The sequence below is a fragment of the Grus americana genome, chromosome 6 (assembly GCF_028858705.1).
Source record: "Grus americana isolate bGruAme1 chromosome 6, bGruAme1.mat, whole genome shotgun sequence".
In the NCBI taxonomy this organism is placed as follows: Eukaryota; Metazoa; Chordata; class Aves; order Gruiformes; family Gruidae; genus Grus; species Grus americana.
In genome coordinates this window covers 22,582,689-22,599,562 of record NC_072857.1, presented here as the reverse complement: position 1 = coordinate 22,599,562, position 16,874 = coordinate 22,582,689, and the positions used below count along the sequence as shown (strand labels likewise).

The 16,874-nt window shown below is 36.2% G+C and overlaps 1 protein-coding gene across 1 annotated transcript in view; it reads right to left on the bottom strand.

The window, feature by feature from the left end:
• MYO3B (myosin IIIB) overlaps window positions 1-16,874 on the bottom strand; it is a 206,688-nt gene that overhangs the window by 70,844 nt on the left and 118,970 nt on the right. The window contains exons 25-27 of the mRNA XM_054830464.1: window positions 11,524-11,603; window positions 7,407-7,484; window positions 5,359-5,564 (exon numbers count right to left, since the gene is read on the bottom strand). Coding sequence (XP_054686439.1) covers window positions 5,359-5,564; window positions 7,407-7,484; window positions 11,524-11,603 — 364 coding nt within the window. The remainder of the gene's footprint in view (window positions 1-5,358; window positions 5,565-7,406; window positions 7,485-11,523; window positions 11,604-16,874) is intronic.

Genomic DNA, 16,874 nt, shown 5'->3' with positions numbered 1-16,874 from the left:
AATGTTGTACATGGTGAAATGGTAGAGAAAACGACTGGGCATGCACCCAAAACTTTGAGGTATATGCAAAACTACAACTGTTCATTTTGATTTATTGGCCTAATTTAATTTCTATCATACTTATGTAAATCTACTGTACAGAGATCACAGACAGAGTGACCTCTATCTACAACATTTCATCAAGAGAAGAAAACAGAGACTTAATTTCAGAAAAGTAGAGAAAGAGATCACATTTGCTCCCAGATGAGATGAAAAATTCACAACTCTACTTTTTTATTTCCATATTTGCATCTGTTATTCCAGCAGAAAATGCAGTAGTGTGGAATACTTCAGTGCTCTTCTATGTTAGGCCAATACTTTTATTTCTATTTTTAAAAATAAATTTTACAGTCCTTTATGTGTCATTTCACAAACATGCACATATTTGTGCAAAACTACTTTATTTTCTTGGGTTATACATCCTGCTTGAAAATTCCCTACACGTGAGACATATTCATCTACATATTTCCTAGAAGTACTTGACTAATCACATTCTCAGTTACAGTAAGACTAAGTAAAAGTAATTTTCCCTCAGAAGAACTAATTTCTCAGAACTGATGAAACTTTGCAATTATGTATTTCTTAACCAGCGGTTCTTAAACTACAAACTATACTTCATGGATAGTTTCCAGGCAAAAAATACATTAAAATGGGATTAACTGTACTTAGTAGTCATTAGGCAGAAACCAACTTTTTTTAAAAGTTCAGTTTTATCAGAATTAAGGTTAAATATTAAAGACATCAGAGTATGCTAAGATATGGAAAACTTCAGAATGATGCTATGCATTAACTGTCTGATTATGGCCAAGGCATTTTAGTGTTGGCGGGTTTAGATTAGATAAACTGATTGTAGACAAATGGTTCAATTTCTCTCCTCTCCTTAAAGGGTGAACTGGAACTGTTCAATAAATAGCATTTAAACAGCACCGTTAACTACTATACCAGTGTCTCTTACTAAAGTTCCCTTCACGGTCCAGACTTAAAGGCAGCATCAATTCTACACAATTAACTTGCCAAAGCAATGATTAACACTTTTTCTCTTTAAAACAAATCTTTGTACTAAAACATACTGGCCTGAGGTGGAGAATGGACAATGATATGGGAAAAGCATGAGTGAGGTACGAGGGGGCAAAATCCCTTTCTAGCCAGACCCCCAGCAATAGTAGGGAGATTCTCAACATTCCAAAAAATCATTGTTCCTTCTCAGCCCTGGAGTTGGAAAGTTAAAAAAAAACAACATGTTTTTTAGCACTGAAAGAGCCATTAAATAACTTTCAAAAATTCCTAACTTGTATTGGTTGTATCACACCTCTTTCAGAAACTTTCACATCTGAATTCATACAACTAATTACATTTGACTATACTGAGAGTATGAATTAAAAAATGTAAATGAAAAATGAAAAAAACATCTAAGATACTCTTGAAATTCAGTAAAAGATACTTAACATATGATGTAAATCATCTGATAAACATAGAATCACAGAAATACTTTCAGAATGGCTTAGTTTGGTCCATTCTGCATATACAATTCATAAGGGGTTATCAGACTTTTCACCCCTAGAGGTTTTGTATCTTCTCCATCCTGCAACTGTTTACCAGTGTTCTGTGAATGACAAGACTCTAGAAAGTATATGTGGAAGGTACAGTAGTTTACCGTATTTAAAATGCACAGGAATGTTATACATGTCTGGTGAAATCTTAAAGCCACTGAAACAGATAACAAACATTTCCATGGATAATAGTAAAATCAAAATATGGGGGACGTTACAATTTTGTTTCCGGAAATCACTTAGGGCCTTTGGTAAAGTGCAGACTCACCGTTAAAAGTAAGTTTGCATTAAAAATGCATCATTTTAAAAGCAAGCATTTCTTTTCTCTATAGCAAACCTGTTGACTTCTAACTTAATTCAGTGCTTCCCTGATTTTGAATAATAAACAAGTCTATCACCAAAGAATTTGTAGAGTTGGAAAAAAGCATGTACTGAGGTAACATGGTTTACAGGATTTTGCAGTATTTGACGAGTTTTTATTTCTAGCTCCACTCAACGCAGAATGTGACTTATTAAGGTCAATAAGGTTTTATACGGTCATGAGAAATGCAACACTGATGGTTTAGAGACTGTGTACCAGGTGTACTAACAGTGACTTTATGCAAATATGCACTGAGAGACTGAAAAAGCAGAACCAGCCTCCCTGGGATCACTGTTACGGTAATAACACTAGTATTGCCATAAGCGTATGATCTGAGTAACATCATCTGGCTACTGTGCAGTAGGTAGTGCTTATAGGAAAAGTGTATCTTGCATCCTAATGTAGTACAAAGAACTTTACTGCAGAACATAAATGGGCAGAAAAAAAGAAAAAAGATAATCCTTACATGAAACTTGTACAAGACTTCTCAACACATTCCTATGTGTTTATGAGGCACTTTGAGCCTGATAGCATTTAGCAGCATTAGACTCTCAAGTCCCTTATCTTTCAACCCATAGTACAGTACATGCCACATTACATAAAAGGTGTATCCAGCTGGGGGATATGTGGTGAGGACACACCTGCACACCGTATCATGTCATGTGAAGTTCCAGGGGCCTGGGCACTCAGATATAGAAAGGAATGTCCTATGTAGTGAGACTTCTAGTGCAGGTCCCCGGTAGAAAGCACACCTCCCTTAGCAACTGTGCACAGGCACTGTGTGGCCCCGCAAGCTGGGCACACCTGGTTGCCTGCTCAGGATAACAACCTGTGTCTGAAACCTGGGATTCCAGCCTGAGAAAGGGGCCGTGCTGCTTCACAGCGAACACGTAAGACAGACACATGATGGCATGGGGTGCGAGACAAGGCCAACGGAGATGAAGTGCCTACGACTTGACAGGTCTACAGTGTTTACAGGGGCTGCAGATTACATTTTCCTCCTTTAAGTAAAAGAATACGTATATTTATATACATAAACCAGATGGTTGTATACTTGGCTGAAGAAACATTGTGTGAATGAGTTACAATTAAGTCCTCTCCTCACCATCTGTTTTTTAACCCCATAAACTAACTTCCAGGTTTGCAACACTGAAATAATCTGTTCTACATGAAAACAGAAGACAGTAAAGAGTAACATTAGACGGAGTTTTATCTTTTGTTTACCTCCCACCTGATAAACCCTGAATGGTTCTGTTCCCTGCCTTTGATTGTTTTGTCCTCATATTTCCTGCTAAGAGTTTACAAAACAGCATTATTGAACAGGCAGATAAGAAGCACACCTATTTGTTTAATAACATCAAGGGAGAAAAAGTGCTGGCTCATCCATTTCGTTGTTAAGTTGCTCAAAAGGATCAAAATACCAATTAACTTGCTGGCTTAGAAAATCTTTGATATCCTCACATTTACTGACATTTTGAAACTCTTGTTCATACCTGCCTAATGTCTTTTTGATTATGAACAAAGAAGTGCCAATCTGTTTAGCATTTGACCTGTTTTCTCAAACATTTTTATGTATTCAACTACTTAGTTCCTAAAAACACTTGACTAGTCATGGCTGTAAGTTGAAGAAAAATGTTTCTTGTTCTATTGATAACTTTTTTAGCATTTTTGTTATTTTTTTTTCCCCAAGAGCAAAACAGAATAGAATTTGTTTAAAAATAAAGCGTAAACTGAACAAAGGAGCAAGAACATCCCTCTCCTGCCCCCCGTTTATATTCTGAACTCAGGAAGTCTTCTATGCTGTTGGGCAAATTCCTAAATCTCCCCCCACTTCCCTTGTTGTGTTGACTTTCTTTCCTGAAAGAGTTATATCAAGTTGTACTAAAAGCTTGGGCAGTATCTGACAAGATGTTAAACCACAACTTTCCCTTATCGGCAGGAATGGAAAGCTACAGTCAGCACTGCTTTTATTACCATTACTTTTCAAGATTGTACTCAAATTCAGTGCACTTCTGAATGAAAATAATCTACTGATAAGAGGAGGCCTAATTTCCTCTCAATTTACACTAATTTCAGTGGAGTTAATCTTAGTTCACTTATGTGTAAATTGGATAAAAGTTAAGGTTAATAATTCTGCCTTCAGCCTGTTCAGGATATTGCAAAGATGTGTTAGTGATCACAAAAATTAATCTCTTTGTCAAACCTGCTTTAGAATGGTGCGACCTTACTAAAATTAGTTATGTAACACACAAAAAAAAGGTGGGGGAAAATCATGTCTGAAAATTAAATTGCTTTGATGGACAAATGAACACATTAGTTATCCTTCCTGGGATACATCTCTAGTGTTTTCCTATTACATATTCATTTGGCATACTAATATATTACAAATAAGAAAATTTCATATTTTTTCAGAATTAATTGATTAAGCTATGGTTTATCGTTCAACGTCTCTCAGTGTAAGGACCACAGATTTCCAAGCCCAAATGACTGATTTACACATATATAAATTTACCTGATCTTTGGGTTTTAGAAAGACACTGTGAAACTGTTTATGTCTCTTCTTTATCAAAAACATAACCAGCTCCTTCCCTCTAGCATCATGTGAATGACTTGCTTTCAGTAGATTCATTAATTCTATATTGTCTGGATAAGCAACCTTCAGTTCAAAAACATATCACTAAATGCTTGATTTAGCCATTCACTACTTGTTCCTACTGTTGAGGAGTTGATTGCTTAACAGTACTGCTTCTGCTCTATTATTGAATTATCAATCCTGCAGACTGGAAAACAGTCAATACTACACAACAACATATTTTAGATCTAGAGGAAACCATAATAATCATATAAACTTATTGTTGCCATAAAGACAATAGCATTTCCTCAATCAAATATATAACTTTTTAAGATTGGGAATAGTATTAAAGCTAGTAATAGTAGCCATGACAAGGGTTCAGGTGAACAGAGATCTGGTTGTAATTCATGATACCTCCAAGACAAATGACTACGAGGCTACGAAGCTATTATGAGGAATATTTCTAAATGTAAAGCTTTTATAGAATTTTATTCTTAAGCATGTACACGTTCTTCATATGATGGCTGATGGTCACTGACCTTCCAAATCCTTGTATTGTCTGAGCATGATGCATAATTTCCACTTGTTCCCTCTACTGAGGGAACCGCTGGGACAGGCTTGCTAATGAATACTAAGTGCTCACTGCTGGTCTCACATTGACTTTTCTCCATTAGAACTCAGAGATCTCTTGTAGTCTTTACCTCTGATAGTCACTGCTCTCATTAGACAACCAGACCATACATGTACAAATCAGTGCTTGTAGAACCTTCTGTACTTAAACATAGAATATATTTTACTGGAGTTTTAAAACAACAGGCATGTTATAGAAGTCTCACCTTTTCACAAACTCTTCAAAGAGGATGCGATGAGAATACCCTTTTTGACGTATTTTGACAGTTTCCAGAATTCCAGTGTATCGTAGCTGTAGTAGAACTCTCTCATGAGAAAATGTCAGTGCTTCTCGATCATCGTTAGGTTTAATGCAGCGGATAAAGTGAGGCTGTCCAACAACCATTTTGGATAAAAGATCCATGAGGGAATACTAGTGAGGAAAATAAAAAAGATGCACACACTTGACAAAAAACTGTAATGCAACTACTTAAGCAGGAGATATGTATTTGTAAATAATATGCAATGCATTATTATATTTTAATCTGGAATGGTAACCTGCATTGATGTTTCATTAATTTTTAAGCTTTTGGCTAAAATTGTAAAAAAATATATTCTAGTTCTTATTTCTTACTTCTTACACATTCCTCTTCATCTGTCCTCATACCACATTTCTGTAGTTGAAGGCGGCCCATATTTAAAAAAAAAAAAATTGAAAAATGTCCTAACTATAATTCTACTGTAGGCACATTTGACCAACCAGCATCTCCAACAGAAGAACAAGCTTTACTCTGAAACAACCAATCACAGAAATTCGCAGAAAAACATAGGAAAAGGGCTGCAAGAAGTCATCAGTTCAGTCCTCTGCCCAAAGAGAACATTAGATGTGTCTGTAGCATTTCAGGCACATCTCTGTTTAATCCATTTTTCAGAATCACTGGGGATATAGACTGCATAATCTCCCGGGACAATCTACTGAAGTGCCACATTATCATGACTATTCATACTGTTCTTAACATCTAACCTAAATCCTCCTGCTGAAATGTTGGCCCATTACTTCTTTTCCTATCCACCCTGGACATGGAAAACAATGTATTCCATTGCATTTTACGAAAATGCAAAAAGTGTGATCAGATCATATCTATCTGCTTTTCCAATGTCTTCTCTGTATACTGATACTTCTGGCTCCATCCTCATCTCATTAACCTACTGTATGGTAAGTATTTGTTGCAAATACACTCAATCTCAAATCACATACAATTCCAAGCTGACTGTGTCACTTTGCTGTAGGCTGCATCCATATTATGGTGGATTTGCACACTCACTCCCCCACTCCACTGTTTTGTTTTGTTTCTTTTTTTACAGTTTCTACACAGCTGACATCTGCATAGTTCTTTGCAAAAGCACTCTAAATCTACACTTGTATTACTAGAAAAGTCTGGACGTGTGTCCCTGTACCCTTCACACTGGGACAACATCTCAGTATACATCAGCTTTCTCTATGCCTTTCTTTACACCATTTTGCACGACAAAGAGAACAGGTATTCCTGCAGGGCATGAAGCTTTGTCCCACACTGGCTAGTACACAGCATTGTGAACTTCCCCACTCAGCATGGTACAAGTGCAGCCCAAGGACCAACTGCTCACACTTTTCCGCTCTGCAATGACTGCAAAAAAAGCCCAAACCATTAACCAACAGCCTTGGATTGGCATGTGGGTTTCCTTACTCCTAACCTTCCAATTCCAGCATTCTCAATGCCTTTTCCTTACCTGTTTGATTTCAACACACATGCAGAATATACATTACCCCAGACAGGATTACTGCTGATTAAATGGCAATCCGTAAGATTTATAACAGTACTTCCAAAAGATGGATTGTTTTTACTTATTAGCACAAATAATAAATCTTAATCTTTAAAAGTAGGGATGCTTGAACTTGTGAAAAAATATGAAGGCTTTAGTAATGACAGCTATTTTATTCACACAAAATCAGTCTTCTGTTCATAAAGGGGCCTGTTCTAGACCTCTACATTTTAGATGGAAATAGTCCAGACTCTAGACTCTGTTATCAATGTACTCAGTGAAATTATAAAAGTACAAGTATGAGGAAACAAAAAGAAAAGGAGCAAAAGAAAATTTATGCATCTACAAAGGCCTCACAACAGAATAAAAAATTTCTCTTATTATTCTCTTTGATCTCACAATCCCACAAATATTTTAGATATATCTATTGTTCTTATCACCAAAACATTTGTTTACAATTTAACTTTTGTACCCTAAAATAGGAAGCCATAGTTTGCCGCTTCATGTTAGTTGTTTCCTCAGGGTGTCGCATAACCTCCATCGTGTCAACCTGAAAGACAAAACTCAGATGCTAAAGCTGCTCCAGAAACACTGCAGACCCACCCCACCTTGCCTGGGTTCGGTTTTTGTTATGGTCGTTCCTTCAGGTGTGAGTATCTCAGAATATTTTATCAGAGGTAGGAAGGCCAGCCTCTAACTGATGCAGGACACGCACTGATTTCAGAGCGAGTCATAAGTGTTCTGAATGATTTCACACTTTTGTTATGATAGTATAACACTAAGCCAATGAAGCAGCTGTCAAGATGCCATACCTTATAAACTGATTTCTAAAAAGCATTCCTCTTATCACCACCACAATAGACTCCATCAGGTCTTATTTTCTCTACAAGAAGAGTGATCATTTTTGTAATGACCAGGAAGTAAATTGAGCTGCCTCATTTTGCTCACGTATGAAAAAACTGTTGTTGTCGGATAACAAGTGGCAAACTAAGTAATCTCAGAATGTGTAAGTCTTTTCTGCTGCTGTGGTTACTATTAATTACTTTAAATTGCCATTTTGGTGCCCAGAATTTCAGCAATCTTACTCTGCTGAACTACCATAGCTTCCAATACCACTTTTTCAGCATTTCAGAAGAGTTATTTTTAGAGGGTATACACGGACAGCAAACATATTGCTCCTTGTATATTTTAGTTATATTGTCAGTACAGCTGTTCTTATCAAAATGAAACCAGAATTTATGAATTAGTATAACCATGGTTACCAATCACAAGCAGATTGTGTTGCTGTATTACAGCTCAACAAAATTAAAGAAAATCAACCAGCATCCTGTTTGCATGGAGCATTAACAACATTTTAGCATTCACTTGTTTTGTGGCAGTTTACCATCTGCTCTGACCAGGTGGCATTTGTAAAAACCAGATAATGCTGTTGTCAGCACCTGTGCTACACTTCCTGGACTTCGCTCCATACGATCATTTCCAACACTCACTGACTTAAGACTACTCTTCTGAACACTAAAAGTAATTGCTGAAAGATTACAGTTCTCAATAAAGTAACTGTGTCTCTTACCTTCAGGAGATATTTAGGAGACTGCATGCAAAATATAAAGGAAATAAAGCACTAAGTAGTAATAGATTGAGAACATGGATTTTGTGTTGGGGAAGAAGTCAAAAGAAAACTGAAGACAAGATTCAGAATACAGATGGTGCAAAGGGAGACAGATTTCCATAAGGGTGAAAAGAAAAAACTAAAAAAAGATGCAGTTTGATTTCAGTTTTGAGGATGTTAACAGAAAACTCAGTAACACATCCCAGGAAAAATGCCTTATCAGCACAGATAACATCAAACATCTTTAGAGGACACCTGACAAAGTAAACATCAATGACCTAATCAGAACAGCAGGCACGTCCATGGGGAAGGATATGGGAATGTTTCAAAACTATCTTGGCAAGACAACTGCTTTTTGAGAATTGATATCTACATCTCTAATAAAGGTCAGGTAGAAGACAAAAGCCGTACCAGTGAATATTGACAGTAAGTTCAGAATAACTGGTAACATTTAATGCTAAAAGATAGACAATTTAATCATAAAGAACACCAAATCAAAAGGAAAGGCAAATAGTTTGAGGACTGCACTGGAGCCCAAATGCCCATGAATTTGAGCTTCTAAACTGGATTCTTGTCTGTCTAGAAAAGCAGAGACTCTTAGTGATATTGTTGTTGGAGGTTCAGCACTCACATTCTCTGTCATATCTGCTGGCCAATAAAGGGTAAGCTTATGCTCTACCTTTTGGGCAGTAGGATACTGTAAGCATCTCCTTTTCACACCTGCTTATTTTCACCAAACCTGTAGAATCTTATGATCTTTGAAACTGCCACTCTGTCAAATATGGTTTACTACGGCCTGCTGGGTTCAAAAGGGTTTTGTTTTGTTTTGGATTTTTTTGGGGGGAAGGCAGTGAACACACAGAAAGACAGATGGTCAGACACACTGACAGAGGAGATGTGATACACTTTTTCTCGGGAAATCAGGGTAAAACCAGTATTGTGAGATTCCTTTTTCTATGGATGGAGTTGTAAATTCAGATCTGTGCAATCTGTAAGGACCAGGATCAATTTCCAAATCTTTTTGACAAGAAATATTTGAAGTTTCCATTAAAAAAAATCTGCTAGACCCTGAAGCTAGGGATATTTTCCTGTAAGAACTTTTAGAAGTTTTGTCTCTGGTTAATTTATAACATTGTGTGCCTATGAAGCCATGCAGTTTTATGGTAGGGCAATAATCACATGTACAACAGGCAATAGGCTTTATCACAACTGGCTTGTCAGAAAATGATAGAACATAATAAGAATGTCATGATATAATCTTGTGTTTTAAATCACTAGCTACTCTTTTAAACTAAAATGAAGAATATTTCAACTGTTAAGTCACATTTTTACATGACAGTAGTAGTGACGTACAATATACATTTAGACTATTACAACTGAAATGGAAAACAGCTTGACCTAGAAAAGACAAACTCTTCCATCACTAAAAAAAACTGCTTATAAGAGTTTTGAAACAATATTAAAAGAATGATTTATGACATCATGTCACCTTATGAAGTCACTGGAAATTATTACTTTCACATATTGACCACACCTGCTGCTGGCATGGTACAAAATACTGCAAACCCAAAAAATATGTTAAGCAAAAAAGCTCATAAATTAAATAATGAAAATTTCCAAACTTCCGAACAAAATTATCATGTTTGGATTTTTTTAACAAATTGTAAAATAGTAACTTAAATTCTTTTTCCTGAAGTTGTTTGAATTAGAAGTTTTATGGAATTGTAAGGAAGATGTTTTTTCAGCTAAAACTATTTCAATTAACATTTTCTGGATAGTGTTGCACTTATGCATGTCTTTTAGCTCCTTCTTTAAAAATTTGAAGGGTAACAACCACTTAAACACTACTTAGTATAACTGATTGTGTTTATTAAAGCTCTAAAAGAGAACTGCTCTACTCCATTCCAGCTGTATCAATAAAATGCATACTTAGAAAGTTTATGCTGAACTTAGCTGGATGTGGAAGACAATGTGTGTATAATACAAGAACATTGAAAAGGCTATTATCTGTCCTTCGGCACTGCAAGTGTTTATACCAGAGAGGACATAAATCTCTGAAATCCACATCTGCAATTGCAGGTACAGTGAAGGATATAGATGTCTGGGTGACATGAATTTCTGTATCAACATTTTAGCATGAGTCCCTAATAACAGGAGAGACTGTAAAGAAATAGAAAACCCAGAACATAACATTCTGTAGACTTCTGAACAGTTCCTGTTACCACATTTGTTTTTAAAAATTATTAATGTTTCCTTTGAAGGCAACACCCGCCTCCGAACCCTTAACTAAGCTAACTCTAACAGTATTACTTAGGAAGCGGGGAGGGGAAGTACATGCTTTCAGCTTGAGGCACAAAAGTTTTCCTCACAAATTAAGTGTACTCAGTTGGCAGCACATCCTATTAACTGCCATAAAATTATCCCATCCTTTTGCAATTATGCCACATACTTTTACAGCAAAATCCAGTAGTGTTTAAATTCTACAGTTCTTTTTAAAGAGCGCTTTTGCTGAGTCATTCTTTTCTGGTCATCTATCAATCATAAATGTCCCCTGGTTTTTCACTTGCAAGTTGAATAAAAAAAGGAACAGATAATTTTTTTTATTCTGCCTTTCATACTGTTAAATACACTATTCAAATTTTACTTAATTAAATCACTTTCTAGGCCAAAATTGCCAGAGGAAAACCTTGACCCCATTGAAATCAAGAGGAACATGGCTATCAATATCAATGTAACAGAGATTTCACTCCAAAAGTTTAAAGGTTAATCAGTAGTAAATTGATTCTTCACTGGATTCTACAATAGGGTCCTGACTAAAACTGTAAACAGTGCTCCTGGCTGAGGCGCATGTTTTCTGATATTAAGGCAGACTCTCATTTGGCAAGAACCTCACTATATACCCACATCAGCTAAGCATTGTGTCCATAGTCTCATAATATTTTATGAATGATTGTCTATCTTCAAAGGGAACACTACTAACCTTGATGCGCCCAGCACTAAGCTGTGGAGGCAAAGACCTAGATGCTGCTGTCACTCTGGCTCTTGCCTGCGCCAAGTTACCTGTTCAAAAAGAAAAGAAAAACATACTGCAAAAACTGATCAAGAAGCTTAGCAGGGAAAAAATTATATGGTGGAAAACCAGCTTGTACAACAGTACTAAAAATAGCAGACACCACCACACTTCTTCCACACCCCGCTCATTACCAATTGTGCCTGCAGAGCATTCAGCATGGGCATGACAGAGTGCAGTGTTGATTTAAAAGGGAGGAAAAAGTCAGTGATAAGGTGGTATGTCACTGACCTTAGCTACTGAGCTGATGAAAACAAGGACAGCACAAAGGCATACAGCTCAATCACTAGTAATCAATTTCTCTGTGACTCATTGAGAGATTTAAAAGAGAAAAAGGCTGCAGAAACAGTCTTGTTTCTATGAAATCATGTGGATCCTGAAGTGTTTAGACAGCATCTTAAGCTCACAAACTAATGAAAGAGATGAGAAAATGATAAGACGGTATCTTTTTTTGACCTTTTGACATATAGGCCTGCTTAATCCCCAATCTTAGTGTCCCTTGGGGTTTTTAAAGACTGACTCAGTTCCTCAGGCTAAAACATACTGTGGTGTCAACCGAAAGACGAGTGTCTTCTTTTAAATGTACAGTATGACGTGTCCGAAACTTTTTCCTCTGTACTTGTAGAAAGCCAAAGTCATCACAAAATAGCTTTTCAAAATAAAGGTTTAGAGAAGAGAGAGGAAGTGATACAGAACTGTGCATATGCAAGACACTCTGTATATTTCAAAGTTTTAGCAAGTCTAGCACAAGATGTCCAAATGTTTTCTCTGGCTATATCTTCAGAGGCTAAACTGTGATTAATAGCATTGAAAGAACCCTTTGAAGCAGGATTGGTGACATCAAAGCCCTAATCCATGGGTGGTAGGATTTTTATAATGAGTGGGAAGCATTTTAACACATTTCAAAGGATTTACAGCATGAATAAACAATAGGCCTCTGCAGATGTACCACACACCTTTCAGAACCAGAACACATAAATAAGTGTCCATTTTAATTTAAATGTAAATAAAGTGTTAACACTTCTTTCAGATGCTAAGTGCCTTGTTTGCATCAGCTCCAGTGTTTAGCTGTTTGCTTTACAGAAAGCCAGTAACTCTAAACAGTCTTCAGAGTTTTGCTAAACTATATATTACATAACTGGCAAGGAGGCAGGATGGGAAAAACTAAAACCAAGAACACTTAATCGCTGGTAATTATTCCATAAGGGAGCAGAGCAAACCCAGTGTCCACATAACACTGAAAGGAATTTTTGCTCTTAATTTCCTCCCAACAAGAAAAATACCAATTCCCTGAAAACAGTCTGGGGGCCAGCACTCAAACACCGCAATGACATTCTTTGGAGCAATTCAAACAGTCTGTATTCATTTAACAAGTATTTCTCTTTTTAGCTGCTGGTATTGGGATTGACACAAAGCTGCAAAACCGGCATGTCATTTCCAGATCTAACAGCATATATTACCTGACAGTCTAAATCACAGTCCAGAACACAAGGTATGTCCACATTTTTGGAAACTGCTTTAGGCTATAATGTGGGTTAATGAGAACCGCAACTCTGTTTTGAAAATCTTGTCTATCTATATACACACGTGGTACCTAAGGTATATACATGTACCTCTCTAAGGTTAAAATGCAAACTTTAATAAGCAAGTAGTTGGCAAATTTATTTTTCTCTTTAAAATTACTAAAATGTTGTTGCATTTTATAACAAGTTACAAAACTCTAATAACCAAGTAAAATTTAGAGAAAAGTAAAATTATAAGATAGTTGCTCAAGGTTCACCATATTCGCTGCTGGTATTACATTTCTGGGGTTCATAATGAATATCCCTGAGCTCTTCCTTAGTTCCTCATGCAAAACTTAACACTTCTGATCTGGCAAACCAAGCAAATAAACAAACCTTTTTATTAATCAAAAATCTTTAATGACTTCACAAACCAAAGAAACCCCAAAAGTGGTCAGTTCCTACTTAGAAACAAAAACTTTACATAGTGTGATTTTGTTCATTAGTTACTTCCTTCTCGAAATGGATTCTTACCAGTGCTCATTTCATGTGTCAAGTGAATTCCTATGTAATTACTAACTACTGAATTGTAGTATCAGATTAAATCCATAGAAAAAAATTTTATTAGAATTTTCTTTTCCAGATCAAACACAAAATGATGCTTCAATAAAAGTTTGTGAATTAGTCATCCCAAGTAGTTCATGTTCAGGAAAATAACTACCTATCTTTAACATGTCTAAGCCATTAAAACTAATAAACAGAACAAATGTGGTTTGAAAATTAGTCTACATAATAAGAAATGTTTCACCCAGAGTTAGCATGGTGTTTATAGCCAGTAAACATTTGGTACCTGTCCTTCCATTCGATTTTCATTTACAAGGTCATTTATTACTTTGCACACCAAAAATAATTAAATGTTATTCCACTCTGTGAAGAACATCAATATTTGAAGAACAAACGGTTTTAGATAATAACATAGCCAGTTAAAACTGCCATGGGTTCCTTGAAAGGTTAAACTGGTTAAAGGTTAAAAGACTGCACTATGCCTTTCAGAAGTCAAGCTTCACACCTATTATATGGTCAACACTCTAGAGAAAATACAAGTGACATCCATGTAGACTAAAATAAAATACTACCTATATTAAATCCAATGGAGCCATTAAGTGATTTAAAACCCTCTCAAAATTTTCTTAGTATTTTTGGAGAAGGCATTCATGAAGGAGGGGAGAGAAGTTAAATGTTAAAATTAGGATTAATCTTTTAAACATGTACGTGTTTAATTTTGTTGACATGCATTTCCTTTTCAGTTCAATGTGACTGCTCATCTGAAAAATTAAGGCTCCTACCTGTGTGTCTGCTGGATCAGAGACTAAGGTCTCTGGGATTCATTTGTGTCAGTGGGGGAGTCAGTCAGCCCCAATGTTTCTCTTTTTTCCCTCTGTTTAATAAAGTTAGGAATGTCATTAATGCTTTGAGAAGTTTCAGTCATTAAAGTTTGTGAAATGCTCTCAGAGCTTCCAACAGACAGAGAAGCAGCAGCATGAAAAATCTATGCACTCCCTGTCTAAGCTCAGCAAAACTCCTTTTGTCCTAAAGCTGTATAGGAGGTCTCACATCTCTGCAAACATATTCTTCACTGATACCTCATTTCAGCCAGGTGAGAAAGACCACACTGTCAAAGTACCCTATCTCTTCTATTATGCAAAGTCAAGCAGGAGAAGTTTTGAAAGTATTTCAAGTATTTACACAGCACAGAAAAAAGAAATGGGTTGTCTTTATTCAGGTTGGACTTTGGAAGTGCTCTCTAGATCTCAGAAAGGACTAGTCAGCATTCCTGACTTCTCACTTGCGTCCCTGGCACTTACTCACTGTGTGATCTCGCCAAATTAATGATTTGTCTAGCCACTGACTTTCCATACTAATTAGGAAAGTACACTCTCTGGCTGGATGTTCTGATGTTACTTACAGTTTGTCAGTGCTTCATAATTCTTAAGTGATGGGTTCTATAAGTAGTATCAAGCAAATATTAGTAATATTAGCACTGTATTTATAACCTCATTTTGGTTATGGTTGCAATAGATCACTCCTCCCAAAGTAAGAGCATATGAGGTAAGAAGTACATTAAGCTTTGATACAACATTTAGTTTGTGAAGTGCAAATGACTTAGAGAAAGAGCCCAATGGCAATGTCACCTTACTGTACAAGCTGTACCAGGGATATTACTATTACATAGAGAGCATAGTACAAGCTCTTTCCTTATCCTTACATATTTTATTAATTTCTTTCATGCTTCTGGTTCAGATAAAGAGGGGTTACTTGAAACACCATGTAGATACAGTATGGTCAGAAATACTACAATGCATTCATATTTCATTGACACTACCTCTAATCGCAGCTAAGCACTTGCACTCCAGAAGAGGTACAGAGTCAGACAATGTCTTTGACATACACAGATTCTTCTCCATCTTTCCTTTCAGTACATTTTATCTAGCTTAAAGTTGACTGCTTATCTCCATAATGCATTTTCATCTTCCGCTACTGTAAGACTAAGCTTTTCTTAGCTTGACTGTAAATGAATACATGTACTTTTTATTGGGTACTAATTTGAATCTGGTCACTGACTATCAAAACTCTATTTTAAGCTAATCTTGTGCAATAAAAAGCTACGAATCCAATTTTCTCATATACTGCACATTTTACACAAGAATATATTTAAAATAAAAATACAGTTTGTAGAATACAACTATTAATACAGACACATATCCACTGCTGCTTATCCTGCAAAGAGAATCACTTTACTTCCTGTTCAGAATAAATAAATAAAAAATGAGAAACAGCATTTCCAAAATCACATGATATTACAAAACAGAATCTGATAACCATGAAAACTTAGTAATACTATGGCACACCTGGGAATAATCTAATTATGACTAATTGCTCCAGGAGCAAAAAAGATGCATTTTTTGGCCTGGATTATTTGAAATTAAAAATCCATACCACAGTGAACTGACAAATTCTGATCCTGATTCTCAATTAGACTAAAGGTTTCTTTAGTCTTATTAGCATGAAGTAGACACAGCTCATATTTAAAAATACTTAAAAGCTTTACATTGTTAGACTGGGATTGGAGAATCTGAGTGTAAATTCAGCACTGCTATGCTTTCTACTGCATACATCGCAGACACTTTAGTGGTCACTTCCCACATTAGTAAGGCACACACTGGCAAACACACAGCATGATGTTTACAGCAACAAATAAATCTTTGCCTGTAAGCATCATCACTGTTATGTTTAAATATTGTTCTAACACAGTAGGTTAGTAGGCTTCTTGTAGAATGCAAGGGAAGAAAGGCACTGACAGCAGCTGAGATGAAATGAAGGTCAAACTGCCTACTATATTGCAAGATATGTAGATGTATAATCTCAGTAAGAAAGGTCTTAACTTTTACCCTTACCTAGTAAAGAAGAACAGGTTATGGTATATAATTAGTTAGTGGTAGTGCCCAAGATATTTTAAAAACTTAACCTTGAGTATTAATGGCTGCTTTAAGCAACATGCCCGATTTTCCAGACATGTAGCCATCTACTCGATTGGGAGTGTGTTCATTGAAATGCAGACGTTTCCTGAAATATCACAGGCACATATGTGATCACAGAATACACCAGCAAACCTTATGTGATTCTCAGAACGTCATAGTCCCACGACATGACCAAACTCACAGACAGCAGGCAAAGCACATATGCTATAGCCTGATCACC